The 21609-nt window shown below is 39.4% G+C and overlaps 1 protein-coding gene across 2 annotated transcripts in view; it reads right to left on the bottom strand.

Moving 5' to 3' along the window:
• Nucleotides 1-21609, bottom strand: part of pde4a (phosphodiesterase 4A, cAMP-specific) — a 61370-nt gene that overhangs the window by 4367 nt on the left and 35394 nt on the right. For both annotated transcript variants that reach the window (XM_046834731.1, XM_046834730.1), the window contains exons 2-14: nucleotides 19260-19445; nucleotides 18934-18970; nucleotides 18743-18813; nucleotides 17827-17876; nucleotides 13259-13371; nucleotides 7923-8016; nucleotides 7603-7766; nucleotides 7412-7510; nucleotides 7135-7299; nucleotides 6889-6988; nucleotides 5675-5829; nucleotides 5448-5570; nucleotides 2186-2368 (exon numbers count right to left, since the gene is read on the bottom strand). In XM_046834731.1, the coding sequence (XP_046690687.1) occupies nucleotides 2186-2368; nucleotides 5448-5570; nucleotides 5675-5829; nucleotides 6889-6988; nucleotides 7135-7299; nucleotides 7412-7510; nucleotides 7603-7766; nucleotides 7923-8016; nucleotides 13259-13371; nucleotides 17827-17876; nucleotides 18743-18813; nucleotides 18934-18970; nucleotides 19260-19445 (1540 nt within the window). The remainder of the gene's footprint in view (nucleotides 1-2185; nucleotides 2369-5447; nucleotides 5571-5674; nucleotides 5830-6888; nucleotides 6989-7134; nucleotides 7300-7411; nucleotides 7511-7602; nucleotides 7767-7922; nucleotides 8017-13258; nucleotides 13372-17826; nucleotides 17877-18742; nucleotides 18814-18933; nucleotides 18971-19259; nucleotides 19446-21609) is intronic.

Here is a 21609-nt window from a genome sequence, read left to right as displayed (position 1 = left end):
GACTTGTTTACTGTAATCCAGCATTTCAGGAATCACTTTTGAAAAGGAGAACCGGTAGTTCACCGGTAGTTCACATGTTCACAGGTGGATGTTCGCTGGATCCAAATCATTTCTCAAATTCCAAAAACTTTTTCTCCAGAGATTGCAAAGCTCTCACCTTCTTAATAGGTGTATATATGGTAGTCATCACTGCGTACCACAGCACCAGGCACAGCATTTCTCTGAGTGCTCAAAATTATTACAGTTTTTTCTGAAATAAACAAAACTTTTACAACCACCACAGTTCCCTAAGAACTTGGCGTGGGAGCTCCCTCTTCTGTTGTAGTCCCTGAAGGCTCCACTTTACAAGCCTAGGCAGAACACCAAACTCTAATGGGTGTCTCTTAAAGCTGTCTTTTTTGCTAGCAAAGTGGGAGAATCGATTGCCCTGGGGATAAATATGCCTTGCACATGGTTTTGGCTAAATGACTGTTTATTTTGGTTCAATATGGAGATTCCCAACAATCCATATCATAAAATTTTAAGAATAAAGGCGACACAAATGACACAGTAGCCATATTTATAGCAAATATTCCATATTATGTCACTAGGTGACATTGATGGAGTCTCAGTATGTGTGCATTTGATTATTATTATTCCTAGAACCACAGTGTCACAATTAAATAGCTTTTCCTTTAAATGGTGATGTAGTTTTGACATGGGCTGTGCTTTTCATTATATGTTTGTAATTTTACATAGGACATAAAACTTTCTTTTGGCTTCTTCCATTAGGGGGCGCCACAGCGGATCATCCGCATGTTTGATTTGGCACGTTTTTACGCTGGATGCCCTTCCTAACGCAACCCTCCCCATTTATCCGGGTTTGGGACTGGCACTAAGGCTTGTGCAAACCTAATGGCTGGGGTTGGTTCCCTGACCGGGGATCGAACCCGGGTCACAGCGGTGAGAGCGCCCATCCGAACCACTAGACCACCAGGGAACAATTTTACATAGGACATAATACATGTTAAAATGCTGAAAAAACTTGCATAAAACTATTAATATTTAATGAATATGTAGTTAAATTATGCTTACTATTAATATGTGTGATGTCTGAGTTTGAAAAGCAACAGGGTCCAAATCTGTGGCGTAAATCTATGTGATATATTTGGCATTGACAAAAAGACAGGAGTCGGCACTGGAGGCGGCCGAGTTAAAGATGCTGCAATTTAAATTGGGAGTGACAAGGATGGACAGGATTAGAAATGAGTTTATTAGAGGGACCATAGGGCATTTTGGACACAAGGTGAGAGAGCCATGATTGAATTGATTTGTTCATGTCTAGAGAAGAGGCATGGAGCCACCAGAAAGGAGGAAAAGAGGAAGGCCAAGGAGGAGGTTTATGGATGTGGTGAGAGAAGACCTGCATGGTTAATTTGTAAGAGGCAGATATAGAGGATAGAGTTTTTTGGAGACAGGTGATCTGCTATGGCAACCCCTAACAGAAGCAGCCGAAAAAGAAGAAGAAGAAAAAGATGTGTGTGTGGTGTATGGGGATAACTTATTTCAATTGAAAATATATGTTAAATACTCCAAATATTTTTTATTTAAATTGTTATTTAAAGTGGAAGAAGGTCTCTAGTGAACTTTATTAGCTGAATGTGCACCGAAGAAATATTTCTTTAAGTAATTATAACAGCATATTATGATAGCATTTAACAGATGTCCTGAGTAACTACATTTTTCTATGTAAAGCAGGAATCCATAACCCTTTAGTTACAACACTGGGCCATAATAAAGTTTCTATCAAGTCGCAACAACATTCTAGAGGCATTTTTCTAGAACGTTGTTGCGTTCTATTTCCGGTGCAGAATGTGCTGTCTGTGTGCAGTGACAGCACTACAACATGAATCAGAAATGCACATGCACCTCTAGCTCCACACGCTCCATACTATCACTTGCCTTTAAAGCAACATTGAAGTTTCTTTCAACCTTGTGCATCACATGGCTTTTTTTTTTTTAGCCTGAAATGCACATATAGTCTCAAGCTAAGCCTTCTGCCAGGCATTCTTAAAAAAAAAGTATAGCACCGCCTATTTTCAGTTATTTATATACATAGTTGTATTTTTTTTTAAACATTCTCCATTTAACCCATATAACATTTGGTTACATCCCTGGAGTGTGTGTTTGTGTATTCTGTATGTACCTGACTCTTTTCTACAGATGCGGTGTGTTTATCGCACATGGGGCTGATCTCCATCCCACGTTCACGCTCCTTGTCTCCCTGCCGGAAAAACTCCTCCATTATGCGCTCTGTCCATTGCCGGTACACTGCCAGGGGCTTAGTAGGGTTACTGAGGTCAGCACAGTGCACCATGTTTCTCAGAACCTACACACAAGCACATACATATGAATATTTAAATATGAGGTTCCTTTTTTTAAATAAAAGGCCTCAAGGTACAACAAGTTATTGTGATTGTTCATAAAAAACATTGTTCACTTATATTTATTTTTTTATTACTAGGAAATAAACCAAAACTACAGCCACATCCACATATTGTGTTTCAATTCACCAAACTTCAAACATATTTTTTCTTTCCATTAAAGCTGACTACAGATTTAGAGCTTTGACATCACTGGTCATGAAAGGTTAAAAAGGATGATTAAAGACCACACACATTTTATGGACAAAGGTGTTGGGACACGACTTTTCCAGCCAAACTTTTCAGTTCAGTTCAATTCAGTTTTATTTGTATAATGCTTTTAACAATGAACACTGTCTCAAAGCAGCTTTATAAAGATAAAGCAGTTATAAAGTTGTAAAAAAGAGTGTCTTTTATACAACTTTCATTCCTTATAATTGTTAGTTTACCCGTAATGAGTGAGCCAGTTGCAGCTGTGGGAGGGAAAAACTCCCTGAAATGGCATGAAGAATGGAATGGATAACATTTTAAAAAAAGAGGAAAGAAATAGGGGGATAACGTGCAAAAGATAAAGGTGTGTATGCAGCTCTATCACTCAGCTCATTATATGGAGAATAAAGGCCAATGCATTTAATGAAATAAGCTAATAACTGTATAGCAATTATTTTATGTTGTTTTGCTTTGCTTTAACATATAGAGCAACATTTCTTTTAGCTGCATAACAATATAATTTATAGTATGTAGATTATTTTAATGTGTGTAGCAACAAAACAATTACAGCCTGACCAGTCTAGTTGGATTGTAGTAAAACAGCACTTATAGATTTGGTTACCTTTAATTGAGGTGATGTCATAAAGGTTTTCTGTGATTGTACTGAAAAGGTCCTGAACTGAGTTCAGTAAAAGGGGAATCTCCAGTGCAGCTTTTACTGGAGTAATATTCTACCTACTGTACCTACTGAACTCAAGTTCATGCTTTGTGTACTTCCTCCATCACTGCTACAGACCAGCACCTGATACAGCGTAATAGGGTTGTGTCAGTCTCTTGTTTTACAGATGCTAAAAATTAAATGACCATGAGAAAGAAAGCTCCAACACTGCATTTATTCAGTATTTTTTATGCTCTCAGTCTTTAATGACACATTGGTTTTATTTTGCTTGCAAGGCAATAAATATGAGATCTCGCACACAAACTTAAAATAAAATGTAAATAAAATGGGATGACAAGGACTGTATAAATAATGGAAAATAGTGATCCAAAAATGCTTTGATGTTTGATTATATATTATATATTATATATATTATAATCAACTATTCAGAAAGTCTGACAGAATATGCATTTCCTGAGCGCAATCTATTAAATGCAGCACTACATTTCTTTTTTTTTTTTGGGGGTTGTGGTCTGAACCCAAATTCAACCATTTTAGAACAAAATTGCTTAAAGAAGTCTGTTCTCAATGTAAACGTGGTGGTGATTTATTGCTGCTCTTGGGATATTCTTGAGCTTCTCTCATCTAGAAATACATTTATTTTAATATCAGGACATTTTAGAACAAACTCTGACTGCCTCTACTTAAAGGTTATGACTTGGCTATAAATAAATATTTCAATAAGATAATGGCACCAAATGTACAGACAAACCAACACATTAATGTTTGCAGGAGCACAAAAGTATTTTACTCTACTACTCATTTTAATATGATGCACAGGACCACTATATATTTTTCGGCAGTAATTTATCCCAATTTGTTCATAAATGCCTGTTCAGATTTCCATCATAATCATCCACTCATCAGATTTTGGTTTAATGCTATCGCAGTAGTTTTTAGCATTGTAGTATTTGATTAAGGAAACTCTATGAAACTCTAGCCGTGCAATGATTTGGCTCTCCTATACCAGAGAGGCTCTTCTGGAGCACTTCTCCATCTACGTAACACTTACTGTGCTGACTAAATTAGCTGGGAAAAAAACTCTGCACACTTTATGCACTTCCATTTCAGTCTCAACTTCCCCAGCACAACCTGTATAGATCTGCTATAGGGGTCACACGTAGTCCACCATTCACAGTAGCAGCAGAAGCATTTGAACACCTCCATGCTTAAACATTCTTAACAGAGAAGTCTCTGGACCCAAATGCAGTATAACAGATCTAGTACACCAACACCTTGCTGGTGTTATCATTCTCTGAGTAGTCATGCTTGGAATACACGCAACATCAAATTCATTCAATGATTTTTTGTAATCATTTTATCCTGGTCAGGTTCCCAGTAGACACATTCAGGAACTCTGGACACAAGGCCTGAGAAACCCTGGATGGGATTCATTGACTTACATCACATAATTGGCAATTTCCACACTTATTTTCACCAAAGGTTAAACTATTAGCATGTTTTTAGAAGGTGGGAGAAAATACAATAAACACAATCTTAAGTGTCTGGCAGAAACTCCATACCCCAATGTTGTTCCCCATCTAAGCCTCCTTTCAGTGAAGACCTATCCTTACATGGGTTTTATACCCCTGCTCTGCTGATGCCACTCAATTCATACACTCCTTGCTCGGATCTCCACACGATGGGTGGACATCATATTATGGAAAGCAGCTCACTAGCTGAAACAAAATCCCTGTCTAGACTCCTGTATGGACCTGAAGCTGCATCTCCATGTCAAGACTTTGTGCTCTCTCTGGACAACATTCAGCTCACACCATCTGACATTCAGCCTCATGAAATGCTTCGTCAACAAACTGCCCTTCCTGTCTCACATCGCAAACCGGACTTAGTCATGCAGACACTCAGATTCTTGTTTAGCACCATACCTATGATGTCACATGAGTTCTGAACATTTCTCAGGACACTTTTCCTGATAGAAGATATGATTCAAGAAGGACATGGGACAGGACAAAATAGAACCGCCTAATAGGTGGGAATGATCAAATACTAAAAAAGGATAAAATATGATACGTTTATATATAAAGGTAACAATATCTCTGATGCTTTTGGTTTCCGTCATGATTAAAGCAGCATCACTTCAGAAAGGCTTGGGTTACCTGTATGCGATCAGTGTAATGATCAAGCAGAAGCACTCCTGAGCTAGTCACTTTCTTCGTCTCTACCATGGTCTTCAGATCCGCCAGCAAACTCATATGCTTGGACATGTCTGTTGCCAGTACCTTAGATGACAAACCAAAAAACAACCACAATGTACATCAAAAGAAACTGAAATTAGAATTAGGTTCTTAATTATATTGAAACGCAACACACAGCGCTGCCTTACCATGTCGATAACCAACTTGCGCAGACTCTGGCGCTGCCGCTTGGTCAGGTTCTGGAAAATGTCACAGTTGTCTTCATGGAGGAGCTTGAAACCCACAGCGAGGTGATGGTTTTCTAGAACTGACTCATCATTATACATCAGAGCCAGCTCCGAGTCTACAAAGACAACAAAGGGCAGGTCAAGCATGTGTGATGCTGTTTTTCCAGCAAATAATTATAAATCTATACACACATAATGATGAATCTGTCACTCGTTGTAAAGATTGTTGTTTGTGTGATAAATCACATAAAAAATTCTACAGTTATAAGGTAAAGTCCCACAGTTACAGTGTGGGTCTTTAGAGAAGACATGACAGTCACAAAAAATATTATTGGATGCAGAAAATTTAGGTCATATATTGGTTATGTACAAACTGATAGGTATAAACTGAAAAACTGCAAAGAGCCCTAACACTAAATGCACCCATATTGCATATGTAGGTTTGGCAGTAGGTGATGTTTTTAGAGACAGAAACATCTCATTCCACGTTCAGTCCCAATTTGCTGTTATAATAACCTCACCTATTCTGGAAAGATGTTCCACAATATTTTGGATTGTGCTTTCATTCAGCCACAAGTGTTTAAGTAAAGTGAATTTCTGATTAAGGTGAGGTGAGGAGGTCTGGAGTGCAGTCAGTGTTCCCATTCATTCCAAACGTGTTCAATAGTGATGAGGTCAGAGCTCTGTAGCAGGCCAATCGAGATCTTCTAGTCCAATCAATGTATAGTAAATATTCATGCCCCTGGCTTTATGCACAGGGGTATTGTCATGCTGGAACAGGTGTGGGTTTGCTAGCTCAAGTGAAGGAAAGATTTACCTTTTCCACATCCAAAACATTGTATAAAATTGGGTGTCCTTTGTGGTAACAGTTTAGGGAAGAACCACATATGGCTAGAAAAGTCAGATGTCTCAATACTGTCTATAGATCGTAGATCATCTTGGTATGCACAATTTGTTTTAATTATGTGTCTTTATTAGTCAAATTATGACCATAAGATGTTGAAACTCAAGGATGCTACAAGGGTAATTGTACAACCTACAGTATCAATAGAATATTAAATTATTAAATAATGAATATTGATAATTGTTAAACTCAAGATCTCATTCAAACTGATCATATTGATAGTCATGTGTGTCCTTCTTTAATTGTTCTATTTTCTATTGTGAGTGCTTACTGGTATTAATAAGAAATTGATTGGAAACTCCAGGATGGTCCACATCATGGATGGCAGCAGCAAACAATGCAGCCAGAATTTCCAGATCAGTGAAGACAGCCTGTTGAATAGACATAAAAGAATCTAATCACAATGCACCGTGACTAATGCCGGTAAACAGATCGGGTGGATTGTATAGTTTCTATGAACCCAGAGAAGTAACTGTGTAAGAAAAGCTGTACTTACGTGGAAGGAAGCTGTACTTACGTCCAGTGCTGGCGTGGATAACAGCACATGTGTTGACTGTGTGACGTCGGCTGCATGCAGGCTGTTGTGGTAGGCCACATTGGCGTGGTAATGATCCTCTAGCGTCATCACATAGGTGATAAATGTATCCACAGGGATACGAAAAGTTTTCAACAGATCACGCTCCTTGAAAGAGACCAACAAAATAGCATGTACTGTGGTGCACATTGCTTCTTTTAGCATGTTATTATGGAACCATTCAGGGGAGTAGCATAGAATCCAGAAATTCATTAGGTACCTGGAAGATGGCAAACATGATGCAACTCAGAGGTCTGTTATTGGAAAACTCAGCCACTTGGAATATATTAAGGCCCCACTTATTCAAGTCGTCCAGCTCCTGCAGAAAGCATACAAATATTTATTTTAATGAGACCACCTGGCTATTCTCACTTAAAGACATTTTTGTGTGTTAAGGAAGCCAGTCAGTACCCTGGCCAGTGCGTCCTCATGCTCTGTTTTGATTCCAAATCGTGGCAGGGCCGTACTGGTCAGACTGGAGCTGTGTGTCAGCTTCTTCACGCCACTAATATGGCACATAGGCTTCTCACACTCCCGCAGGGTGGGGGATGGGATCTCCACATCGTTTTGTTTGTCTGAGGAAGATACCCAGACCAGCAAAGTTTAAATCGACAAAGATGTAGGGAACAGGGCGACATTTTCACTGCTATAAAGCTGGAGCTCCGTTGGGGTTAAAAATAGAAGCAGAATTGGCCTAGATGCTGTACAACCAAACAAGCGAGTTCACTCACCAAGGAAGGTAGTGGAGATGTACTCAGACACCTGGTTCCCTGAACGGCTCATCTCAGACAGATGAGACAGCTCCCTGTTTAGCATCCTCTTAAACTGAAGGACAGAGAAAGGAGAATGTGTAATGCCTCTGATGAAAGATAATATAGGAGTGTTGGATGATATTACAGTACATATAATACTTGGTTTGCAATAGTGTACAAAAATATATGAAAACCGCACATGACTATATACCCTTGATACAATCAGGGAGTAAACATGCTCGAGGGTGAATACAGCAGGTTGTGAGATTTCTGGTGTGTATTCCATGTTGCTTCATTTATTCTTATGTATTCATTAAATGCCTTTGATAACAAATAAAAAACACGTCTTGTCCTGCATGTTTCTAATTTGTGAGACAAAAATATCTTTGGAATATACCTCAAACTGTAAGGAAGCTTTTGAAGAATAACTATGTGGAATTTTTAACCTCGCTTTGACCTTGACCCTGTTTGGATATATTCAAAAATCTATTGAGCTCATCTTGTTGCAGGAATTCTACCAAACTTTTGCTAACAAGAGTCTCAACAAGAGGCAAGAAATAACATTTCATACATCTGTATTTTAATGTATCAATAATTTAAGCTGGGAAATAGCTTTCCAGCCGACAACGCTTGACCTGTGCCCTGTAGCTGATAGCTGGATTATTGTGTTCATCAGAAAAATATACAAATAAATAAATTCAGGCAAAAATGAAACAAAGAAAGAGTCTGTCAAAAAAACTCCTCATCATGTACTATTCTGTATCATTTACTATTCTGTGAGTGTTAGCATCGAGTCAATAACATCTCTAGTTATTGAAACTTTAATTAAATGCAGGCCGATCATACAGTCCGGGCAGAAAATTACGCAACGGAAGCCGCGGCAGAAGCAGATATTTGTGACATCTTTCAAACCCAGAGGATATGTTAATACATTCATAAATAACTGCGAGGGTTAGATAAAATTATCTAAACACAGCATAGGACATAACTAGACCCGGCAGACTCTCTGTGGGATTCGGATGAGACCCCAGTGCGGTCCCACTGACTGGTCCTTCACACATTACAATCTCCATGGCAACCAGCAGGTTTCCTTAGCAACTGTCTCCTCACACTCCCTCCTGCGGCATTACAGGAGCGAGTCAACCGGTTGGGTGACAGTCAGAGAGAGTAGGCAGGTGTCTGTCTTTGACCTCGTCCAAGGTCATCGCTCTATACGGAAACTCACTCTTTCTCCATGTCCCCTGCTCTCTCGCTTTCTACCTCGAATCTTTTTCCACATCATGTATTTCCATGTGCTATTCTGTCTCTTTTTTCTCTCTGCTGCTGCATCCTTGCACAAAGCTGCCATGTTGCCTGCCTTTACTCACTCTGCCTGTTGTCTTCTTTATCCTCTGCTAATAACTGATATTTTTCCATTTATATGGATCATAATGCTCCACCGAATTACATTATCATTGCTTAAATAACTACACCATATAGAAAGACATCAACAAATACAGTTTTAGAAACCTGATAGGTAAAGATCAGACTATGTTCAAGTAGTGATGATATTCCTTTGACCAAAAGTCCCTTATTTACCTAATATTACAAGGAATAAGATCAGTGGGTTCCAATGGCTTTCACACTCATTAAGAATTCATTAAATCACATAGAATCCCAAAGTCCCAAATGCAATGCATGATGAGAAGTCAAGCTACAGCACTTATGCTGTGACAGTTGTTTTTAGTATGTTTCTTCTGCATTACCATTACAATATACCTTGGAAAAATGAAATAAGGTTCAGTTCAGGCCACAACGACTTTAATGCAGACGTATGGTCTGAAGCCAAAGTCTTTAGGTTAAAATGCTGGGAGAGTTTTTAAGAAGTTGAGAACTAGATATTTACTGGTATAGTGTGAGTGTTTATAGGATGTACAAGATGGAGTAAGGGATAAGAGGTGAGAGTGTGAGAGTGAGACAACCTCTAAACAACAGAGCAAATACTGTATGCCAAGAGAAAGACATGCACTTGAAAATGCCAGTTTTTTACATGGCTCTGACATGCTGCTAAAGACAGTGATCAGGTTCAGAGTTCAAACCTGATTTGAAGCTCAAAGCAAAGAAGCCAACTGTTTAAAAATCCTGTCTTGTAAAACATATGATGCTTTCAATTCAAAATAAAAATATCAGATCATTCTGTATATCAAATTAATTACTAAAGAAATAAGAAAAATTGTTGTGACTGCTTTGTTTATCTTTGCTTTTAAAATGCTTCTATTTTCATTTGATCATCATCAGCTTATTAGGTTAATACTTTATTATGAAATTAGTTAGTAGGTTGTTCTAAGCATCTTAAACAATTTGTCTATGGCTGTTTTACCTGCTTTAAGGATAGTTCTATTTCATAAGCGGTCTATTGCCTAATATCTTTTTATCTAACAACAAAATCACTTCTAAATTTTTGTCTTTCTATTTGTTGTTTGTTCTTTTTTTCTTTAAATTTTATTCATTTATGTTCTAATATTTATTTATTGGTTACGTTTGGACACATTTCCTACTGACCTCCTAATGTGGAAAACAAAGCGTTTTCATAAAATATATAAAAGAATATATCTGCCTAAATCTCGCCTAATATTGTTAGTATTATATGTCATTGTTAGAAACTTTTCTTTTGCCTTTGAACTTTCCTGTCAGGTGTCTTACAAGATTTTTCCCAGTATACCCAGCTGCCCTCACCTTGTGCTTTTAAACCCTTTTAATGACCACTTTTACAATCACTCACAACAAACACTCCTTTGCATTTGGTCTGGCAAGCCTCTGCTTCCTGTCCCTACCTGGTCCCACCAGCCAATGAGCCAGGGTTTGGAGCAGGTCTCACAGAACAGGTCCATCAAGGGGCTCCTGCGATCAGCAGCCTGACCTCCTCCTTCCAGCCCTCCAACCGCCCCCAGTTCCAGCTCTGCCCCTCCCCTCCCCTGCAGGCTGCTGTAGCTGGAGGAGTGGGGCAGCCGGTAGGCTGCAGGGCCAGGTGAAGGTCCCGGTGAGGTAGCTGGCTCGATTGCCTCCACTACACCCATGCTGAGTGAGACTGGTGGCACGGGCCGCTGACACAGGCAGGAGGCACAGTAGTGCAGCGGGGCCGGTGCAGCACTTGTACCCCAGCGGCATGCGGGCTCAGTCAGGGTGTGCTTGCTGAGGCCACAGCCAGCCCCGCCAGGCCACTCCAGAGTGTGGATTGGCAAGAATCCAGACACCCAAATGTTCTTCCTTTTCTTCCTGTTCCCTGGCACTTTACATGCAGGTGTTAGATGTGGGACGGGTTGTAAACGGCTCTCCAGGAGCCGCCTGGATCCGCAGTCTAAGAGGGCTACATTGCATCCAGGCAAAAGAGCCGAGCTGACCCAAATCCAGCCGTGTGAGGAGGGGGGAAAGGAGTGGAGTGGACCAAGATGGAGAATTCCGGAAAAGGCAGACCGTCTGAAGGGCACGGGGAGGAGAAGGCAGTGGAGAGCAGGATAGAGACAGCGTAGTGAAAGGATGAAAAGTCTGTGAAGGGAGGTGTGGGATGACCGAAAGATGAGTGAGACCAGAATGACGACGATGGATGAGACAGAAAGAGTGAATGTGATGACAGGCTAGAATGAAACAAAACAACACAGCCAGCTGGCTACTAACAGGATCACTTGATCCAAAATGTACACCTAAAACAAATGAGCAATAGAAATGGAGAAAACAAGGAAACAGAAATAGAGCCAGGGCCTTTAGCAATCCTATTCAAGCAGGGGTCTGGAAAAACAGCTTGTCTTTTGCTTGCTGTCCTTGGGTCTGATGCCCCTCCCCCACAGCAGAGCTTTGAGCCGGGCCCCACGTTGTCACTGTGTGCACCGATCCTGTTCCAGCAAAAAGCTTAAGCTGCAGCTTCTGTCTGTCCAGAACTGCTGCTTTCCTTCACAGCACCAATTGCTTGAATCCTTACACAGATGTGCCTGGCTATCGAATCCACTGCTGCCTGTTTCTGTGGCTTGAGGTCTGACTCCCTGGATGCTGTAGACAGCTCTTGCAAGCTAATCAGCCTCTTCTGACGGGAGCGTGCATGTGTGTGTTTGTGTGGGGTGAGTGTGCGAGCGTGCACTCTTGATTGCGCATGTGCAGCAGAGGGCATGCTAGTGTTTGTGTGTGTGTGTGTGTGTGTGTGTGTGTGTGTGTGTGTCAGGGGGGAATGTGTGTGTCTGTGTGCATGTGTAAAGGACTCAGAGGTTTATTGCTGATTTCCCCATAAATGGCTTTGTGAGAATATCCTTGGGTTATTCCCATACGAAAATACATCAGCACTCTCTGTCTCTGTCACATCACAAAAATATATTCCTGTATACAAGTCTTCCTTCGTTCTTTCTTATGTACACAGTGTACAATTAAAAAGAAATATAATGAAAATAAAGAGCACTGAAAAGCACAGTATATTGCACCCCTTTTTAGGGCAATAAGCAAAAGAAATTAGAAAATGTTCCTATTTCTTTAAGAAAGAAAGGTAGCAAAGAGAAGCACTGATATGCCATTGGCTAATATACTGAGTGGATTTTCTGTGGTCGCTGCAAACAGCGAATAATAAAGCAGGATGGGCAGACCCTACTGCAGTTCCGTAGCAACCAAGGTTAAAGCATAGACAGCATCAGGACCCAAGTGCCCTGTTCTCACCCTTTCTCAATCTCTCTCTCTCTCTCTCTCTCTCTCTCTCTCTCTCTCTCACTCTCTCAAGCCTACCTCTCTTTCTTTATCTTTCGTTCATTCCCTTTAACTCTACCCTCCATCTTTCTCTGTAACCGAGGAGCCAGTGTCTATGACAAGGCTGCCTGACATTCACACAAATGCACATTTGGTTGCACATATTATATCATGTTCAAACATTGCAGTAGAGAGAGAGGGAGAAAGAGAGAGAGAGAGAGAGAGAGAGAGAGAGAGAGAGAGAGTATTCAGTTGTAAAATATATATTAAATCAGCTCCTTAGTTCCACCTACACACAAAACCCAACTCGGATTAAAATGAGATTATCTCTCTTAAAAAATAAAAACACTACACCGAGACAACACTGGTTCCAAACATCTGATCTTATGTGCAGAAATATATTATAGCCATATTATTGAGTCATAGCTATACAAAACCCTGTTACTTCATTGTAAGCAGGTAACCCTGACCAGGAAAGATCATATACATTTAGATATACACGTTGATCCCAGATAAACAATAAACTGTGACAAACGGCAGAAGGGATGGTACGAATTGAGGGAAAAATAAGTGGCAATAGTGGCAATACTGCAGAAATAAACGTGAAAGCGCACCTTGTTGGAGGCCATTTCGCTGACAGAGCGATGTGTCTGGATGGTCTCCAGCTGGTCCAAACACCAGTCCAGCTCCTCCAGGGTCTCCCGTGCCAGCTGTTGGTATGTCTCTTCTGTATTGTAGAGACACAGGAATAGTAACACCATTAGCAAAGTTTTACTCACACATTAGAACCATGTTATAACACACAGCATCAGCATTATAATCAGCATTATCAAAACAATAGGCATTACCTTCCCAGGTAATTTTCTCTAATTGGTTAGCTATAATTCTATGCCTGAAAGTCTATGACATTTTTGTTTTATACACCATAACAAGGTATAACTTTTTTTTCTGATCAGAAATACTGAGGTCAATACAGTATTGTTACAATGCTGATTAACAACTGCAAGTAAAGCCTAACAACCACATTCATTTGGACCTCTAATGCATTTACAATTTACATTTACAGCATTTCGCAGACACCCATATCTAGAGCGACTTACATTTATCTCATTCATACAACTAAGCAGCTATAGGGTTGAGGGCCTCGGCCACTTAGGACCCCAGGAGAGGCAGTTTGGTGTGGCTGGGATTTGAACTCATGATCCAATGCCTTAACCACTAATCTACCAAATCCCCCAATACATATAAAGTTTTCATGGTCAAAGAAAACCTGCTGGGATTTATTCAAGAAATTACTGTACTGTAGGGGGAAGTAATAAAGTACAAATACTTTGTTACTGTATGTAAGTAGACTTTTCTGGTATCAGTACTTTTTCGGACAACTTTTTACTTTCACTCATTTAATTTTTTACATAAATATCTGTACTTTCTACTTCTTACATTTTTAAACCAGGCCTGTTACTTTAGTTTTAATCTATTTGGTGACATGATCAATGTTTTTTCTTCTCACTGCGCTCCACTTCCCGCCCATCAACCTATTTCTTGTCATCGTGCGGCTTTTGTTTTTTTATAATTTCCTGGCTCTTACACGCCACATACATAAACTAGCCTATGAAGCAAACAATGAGCAAGACAGAAGGCAACAAGAAGTATGGGGTTACCGTGGATGAGACGGAGGGATTCAGTGATGTCACTATGATGGAGAACAGAGACTTTCTACTTCTAGACTTTTCTACTACATTCATTACGTAATAAAATTTTCAATTATTTTGTATTAATATATATTATTTTATTATATTAATATAATAGACACTAAAAAAGGTAGTAGTAATGACTACTTTTTTCTTAAGTACATGTCAGAGCCCAAACTTCTTTACTTTAACTTGCATAAAAAAGTGTAGTGTAGTTTTTTTAAAACATGAGTATCTGTATTTCTATTTGAGTGAAGGAGGAGGGCACTTTTGCCATCCCTGGTGCTCTTGTAAATATGACTTACAGATATCTATAACAAATGTGCAGGAATATGAAAACGCTATATGAAATATGTGGAAATCTTTAAAAAAAGCAACAAGAACTGTGTGGAAATGGGAAAGAGCAACAGGAAAATATGTGAAAATGTGGGAAAAAAGGCCCTAAGAATTTAGTGGAAGTGAAAATAATCATCTTCAAAACATCAGGTCATGTCAAGTGTTTCTGGTATGCAATACAAATTTCTAATACAAAATTAAATAGAATTAACAGTGGCTATGATAGAAGGGTGTCCAAACATACAGCCTTGACAGATTGCCCATGCCAACCCGTGTTCAACACCACAAAAAACTCCTACAATGGGCATCTGAAGGATGTGCTAGACAAACAAATCTAAAACATGGAGGCTTCACCTTGCAAGTTAAATTTATAGGATTTAAAGGAATTGTGTTGATGCCAGATACAACAGCACACCTTCAGAGATCTTGTGGAGCTCATTTCTCAGCACGTTAAAGCTGTTTTGGTTATACAAGGAGAACTAAACTATAAACTATAGTGCAGTGTAGTATAGTGTATAGACTTTAGTATAAAGAGAACTACACTATATTGTTTTTAATGCTATGGCTGAGCGGTGTACATACAACACACAAAAGTAGTGACTATGAGATTATTTGAAACCACTGTATACAATCTCACAGTTTTTTAAGTGTTCTCTAAAGTTGTCTTTAAAATTCTGATATTGTAGTGGCTGAAATAACATTACCGTAGTTGTGTACCTAAAAGGAGCACAGTATTATGGTGTCCTTACAGTTACATTGAGTCTATGACCCTAAAGTTATCCCATCTATCCGAAATATGAGAACTGATCAAGGATTGAAATATTTTCATAACCTATTTGTGGCCTGGTTGTAATCTGATATTACAGCTTGTGGGTCTGAGGCAAAATAAACAGAATCAAAATAAAATGATCCCAGTGTAAACAGAGGACAAAATGGTATCTGACCTGTCACCTTCACCCAATGTGCATGTATGTGAATGACTGAGTAATTTCTAAAAGCCTGTCATTCTAAAGGGGAAGTAAAATATTCCAATACAATATTTATTAACTCATCATAACATTTATTGTGTTGAAGGACAGATCGCATCTGGACAGCTACACTGAACACTAAGGCATTGACTACGGTTCATGATCATTCTACCCCTAGGGCCTTTGGTGCTTAATATTTATATCCATGATTACTTTATTAATCTATTTATTTACTCTAGGTTAGTATGTTGGAATATTGCTTAATTTATTTTCTTGCTATATGTCTTGTGAAGAATAAATGAAGGACAATGGATGTTCCATGAGAAAGATGCCATTTAAAAATAGGCATAAAAAAATGAAAATGTGAAGAAAAAAAGCCATGAGAAATGAGTGGAAATGGGGAAAAAAAAGCCAAAAGAACTGGGTGGAAATTGGAAAATTCATAGAAACTGTTTAGAAATGGGAAAAAAATGCATACAAACTGTGTGGAAATGGCATTGAAATAGGGAAAAGTTATCCGAAATGTGTGGAAATAAGAAAAAAGCCATAGGAAATGTGTGGAAAATGGAAGAAAAGCAATAAGCAGTGAGTGGAAATTAAAAAAAGCTATGAAAAATGTGTGAAAAAAAAAAGCCTCAAGCAATATTTGGAATATTTTAGAAAAAGCTGTGTGAGAATTGGACAAAGCCATAGGAAATTTGTGGAAATGGGAAAAGAAATGTGTGGTAATGAAAGAGACATAAGAGATGTGTGCCGATGGCACAGTGAATGTTGCAGATTCACCCAACATCTAAAAATAAACTTCTCTTGGCCTGGTGACAACAACATTGAACGTTTCAGATTTGGACTTGGCACAAAGTGTTATATTTGTTATATCTATTCTCAATAAACTGAGAATCAGTATCTACACAGTGAAGCATGGTGCTGGTAGCACTTCATCCTAATAGAAGCAGCAGGGAATGAGAAAATATTTTGGTTGACAGCACATTAAATTGAACTAAACATGAGCAACCCTAATAAAAACTGTTTTAGTCTGCAGATTTAAGGCTGGTGCAGATGTTCACCTTCCAATAATAACCCTCAGAATGCTGTGAGAGCTACACTGGAATACTTCCAAACAAATAAACTAAATGTGTTAGCATGGACCACTCAAAGCCCAGATCTCAGCCTGATTGAGAATCACTGGTAAGAATGCTGTTCAGTCTCTATCCAGTCTGAGACAGAAATTAAAAAAAAGGCAAAAATAACAAGTTGTGCAAAACAGATGGAGTCATATACCAAAACAACTTACTCTACCTGCAGCTAGTATTAGTTCCTATGATGGTAATTACCCATTTGTCACAAGAAAAATATTGTGTAAATCAAGAGTGAAAAATACCAATTACATTTATTTCGATTCCAGATTGCAAGATTACATGTTTAAGAGGCGAATGCTTTGCAAGGTAATGGTTGATGGTTACTATTTTGACAAGCTGATAAATGCACTCAAAAGACACTCGTACATCATATTTACATTATACAGTATTACATTATACAACACATTATATACAGCATGTAGCTGGACAACATGCTGAATGAAAGTCAGGGGTCAATAGGCAAAAAAATCCCAACATAATAAACCTCAGAATTCTTAATTAGGCAGCAATGATTAGTAAAAAAAAAACACAGATATAACAGTGTGTTTTATTTACACTGTTCAGCCCTATTATTAGCACTTATTACTACTAGTAAAAGAGTTGTGGATCCCTCAGCATACTGAGATGCCACTTTAACCCCTAGGAGTGGCATCAAGGAAACGGGGAGTTGGTATATTGATTGTTGCCTTTAAGAAAATGTGCTTGCGTTTATCTTCGCCACAGCAAAACAGAGCAGGCACCAAATAATTTGTAATTTATTTACATCATCGGGGCAAGCCACCCAGGGCTGTTTTAGTCTGATTAAGGAGTCTGGTAGGCCACCAGCCCTTGTTGCCCATATGGTTCCACTGCGTCCGGTGATATAATTCATTTTGTCCTGGCAGCAGTGCCTACAACAGGAAGCGTGGTGCAAGTAAATGTGAGAGACAGTGCGTGGGAAGAGCGCTAGTGTGTGGGAGAGAGAGAGAGAGAGAGAGAGAGAGAGAGAGAGAGACTCTCCAGAGAGAGAGAGAGACTCTCCAGTGACTAATATTTATTACAGTAAACATACCAGAGAGCGTTGCTGGTGGAACTGTTGATTGGCTTGTAACTGGCGACCTCCTGTGGACAAAAAAAGAAACTTGTAGTAAACTTCATGGTTGAATAGTGCCCTCTGCTGGTGATAAACCCAATAGTCATCTCTGCTAAAACAGGGGAGTGATCGATGTGAGCACAGTTTAATAAGGTATTATTGCTTTGTCTGTTGACAATCCAAATTATATCAATCCAGAAAGTTGCAAAATATACGCAATTAAGCATTAATATTTTATTTTTGGAATATTATATAATTGTACTGACATTGTCTAAAACATGTGACACAGCGGAGTCAAGTTTTGGATTGTCCATATTTTTCATATTTCGAGGTCAATGCAGATTTTTTTTTTTTCAAGAATTTATACATTTTAAATACGCCATAGTTTATATATATATATATATATATATATATATATATATATATATATATATATATATATATATATATATGTGTGTGTGTGTGTGTGTGTGTGTGTGTGTGTGTGTGTGTGCACAAATATTTGGTGTATAACAATGTAATTTCCTGTGAGATTTTCTGTGAAATACATTGAAAAGAAATGCAAGATTTGTGCTTACAGCTTCATATTTTCTATGTTCGCTTGGAATTGCTTAAAAGCAATAATTACTGTAAGTTCAATTCATTAACAATGCACTGAGACAGGAAGAGATGCTATAAAATAGAATTAAGGCTCGTTTTTAGGACAAAAGTCTATAATTCTACTGCATGTCGTCAAAGTGCCTTTACGAAATGTGCTTTAAATCATAAAACGTCATGTTAGGCTGCCTGCTCGTGCTGAGAAATGATTGCCCATCATCCTGGATAGTCATGAGAATGCAGAGCGGCGGTTGTGCGTGAAAAACGACAAAGACTACTTTCTAGACATTGCACTAACTTGTCAGTAGGCGACGTGACATTGGCTAGGATGGTGAAGTTGCTTCTGACAGTTCGGAGACTGGCCAACACCTAGGAGAGAGAAAAGGGAGTAACGAGAGGGCGGGGTCATTATCACAAACATGGTCTTTGTGGTATATCTTGAGGAAAATTCAAAATGCAGTCTCATATGGAGACTAGAACACATCTTACCTGAGCAAAAGGGGTGACTATGAGGTCCTCAGCATGGCTGAAGAGAAACAAAGAAGGAGACATTTATGAAATACATAGTTAAAGGCTGTTATCTTTATCCAGTGAAACCAATACAGTAGAATGGACATGTCTTGAGGACTTGAGGAGAAACAAACACATATCCAGATGTATATTACCATCATTTGCTGTTGTGTTGTGTACACACCGAGTGTTAGATTTGGTTGTTTGGGGTAAATGTGTAACACTGCACAGTGTTTGAGAGCAAAATGAGCAGGGAAATGTGTGTGACATGTCGGGCGAATGGGTTTGTGGACGAGGCTGCTTACCCCTCACTGTTGATGGACGAGTTGCGGGACATGGTCTTAGGTGACATGTCATAATCTGAGTCGGAGCGATAGAGGAAAGATTCCCTCCTGCCACTTTGGGGGAAGGATGGATGGAGCACAAGCCCCGGACTCGCCTGCAAATCCATAGGGCTGCGGCCAGGAGACGGTCCATTTTCACTTTCAAAACTGAGGCAGAAAGGGTGGATGAGGATGACAATGAGACGACAAAAGATTAAAGAAAGACAATGAGAAAGAGGTAATCTTGTCACATCTTGCCATTTCGATCAATCGTGCAGATTCCTTTACTCCAGGCAGTATTAGCCTCCTACTTTGAGACAGGACAAAGAGAGTCGTGAGCAAAGATAGTCATGATTGCCTTTCTCTCACTCTCTTTGCTCACATATAGCAGACATTATCCGAGCGTTTAAAGCGCTGAGACAGACAGATTCAGAGCCATCCGGTGTTCCCCATTAGCATAACCATCAGCACCCTAATAGGAAAAGATCTTCAGTCTGATTCGCCTTGTTTAGAATAATCACTGGTACATGCAACCATTATCCTGACTGTAAACAATAGTGATGTCCACAGAACACACACACACACACACACACACACACACACACACACACACACGCAGACACACACCTACAACAGCTATAGAGCTGTGAATGGAAAAATACTAATGATAAGCACAAGGTGTTCACTTTCCGGTTCCAAAGTATGTTTGTTTAGTCATGCTACAGTGCTAATGTGAGCAGAAGTCGTGAAGAGAGCTGATTGGCATCCATGATTACTGAGGTGTTTATGGCCCATAAGCTTCCCACTGTCAAATCACCTCCACGCCATCTCTCCACACACACACACACACACACACGTACACATTATGGCTGCTATCAGCCAAGCATGATGTCCTATAAAGGAAAACAGGCAGATTGGTATGGCGGTTAGACGAAAGCGAGCTCACCACAAGATATCATTTCAGAAGCTATAATTCAGAGTTGTATTATTCAGTGCTAAATTGTGAAAGCTGCAGCTGAGCCACATGGACCCGTGTGTCAGGGGGTCAGGCCTAAGCCGAGTAGGAGGAAGTGCGTAAAGTGGGAAGGTTTGCTGGCGCATGCTGATCCGCTTTGAGTCATCTCTGGGAATTCTGGGGACGCTGCAGCACTCAGAATTTCAAACACACGCTCACATACGCCAGAAGACTTCGTGTCAGAGCTCGAAACATGCCAAGATTTTTTTTTTTTCACCTGCTGTCTTTTTCTCTGTTTCTGTCAGTCAGACTTCCTCCCCCTCACTCCTTTTCTCTCTCTAGGAGTCTAATAACCCTGTTCCCACACACACACACACACACACACACACACACACACACACACACACTCACAGACACACAAAAACAGGGCAGATGCAGTAGGGAAAGTCTGGCCACTCATTTCATGCATTGAAAATGCACTAGTCTGAGTCATTCTAGTGAGCACTGGTGCTACCTGAAATGCACTACAGATCCACCCATTTTCTTTACTTGTTTATTGTTTTCCTGTTGATAAAAAGAGACCAAACAATCAAAAGCCTGTCTCTGACTCCTGTGTTATTATTATCTCTCCAAAGAAGCTAGGTGCTCACTCCATCACTCACCACATGGACACACTCCAGTCCAGAGCAATCCATCATTCCTCACTCTCTCCTCTCCTTCCAGACATGCGTCTGATTTCTACCTTCTCACTAAAGAAATTCTTTTCTTTCTGCTTTCTCGCTTCCCTTCTTCTTATCTGTGGCAAACAGGGTTCCTATCCGTGCAACAAGAAAACATATCTCCATGAGAAATAGACTAAAGGCACCACAGAAGAGGGCTGGGGTTGATTTAGGCCTCTAAACATTTACATACCATAAAAGCCTGGAGCATGCAATGTTTTTTTTTTTCTGACAAGAACTGTGGCAAGGTCAGGAACACGCCGTTTCTGAGATATGGATTGGATTTGCTATTCCATACACTCGAAAAGCAAACGCACTGCAGAAATTTATATTTTATCTGGAAGAAATATCTTCAATATAAACCATTTTATCTCATATTAGAGATTAGACATCAGATTAAACCATGGCGAAACCTATTTCTAGCCTTTTTTCCTCTAAAATCAAGCATGAAATAGTCTCGTATTATCGGCAGATCATGTTGCTTCTTTCTAGAAATAAATGAGTAAAATTAGCTAAATGATCTGGCAATGAAACAAGCTCGATTGTGCTTGGATTGGGCAGAGTCTCAAAATATTTTTATACGGTTTAATATTCTTATTCTTATCGGTTTACTGGAAACTTATCGCAAAGGAAAACGTGAGTATATTCACAATATTTC

Source organism: Silurus meridionalis, chromosome 22, assembly GCF_014805685.1.
Source record: "Silurus meridionalis isolate SWU-2019-XX chromosome 22, ASM1480568v1, whole genome shotgun sequence".
Lineage (NCBI taxonomy): Eukaryota > Metazoa > Chordata > Actinopteri > Siluriformes > Siluridae > Silurus > Silurus meridionalis.
This window is presented reverse-complemented; position numbering and strand designations above follow the sequence as displayed.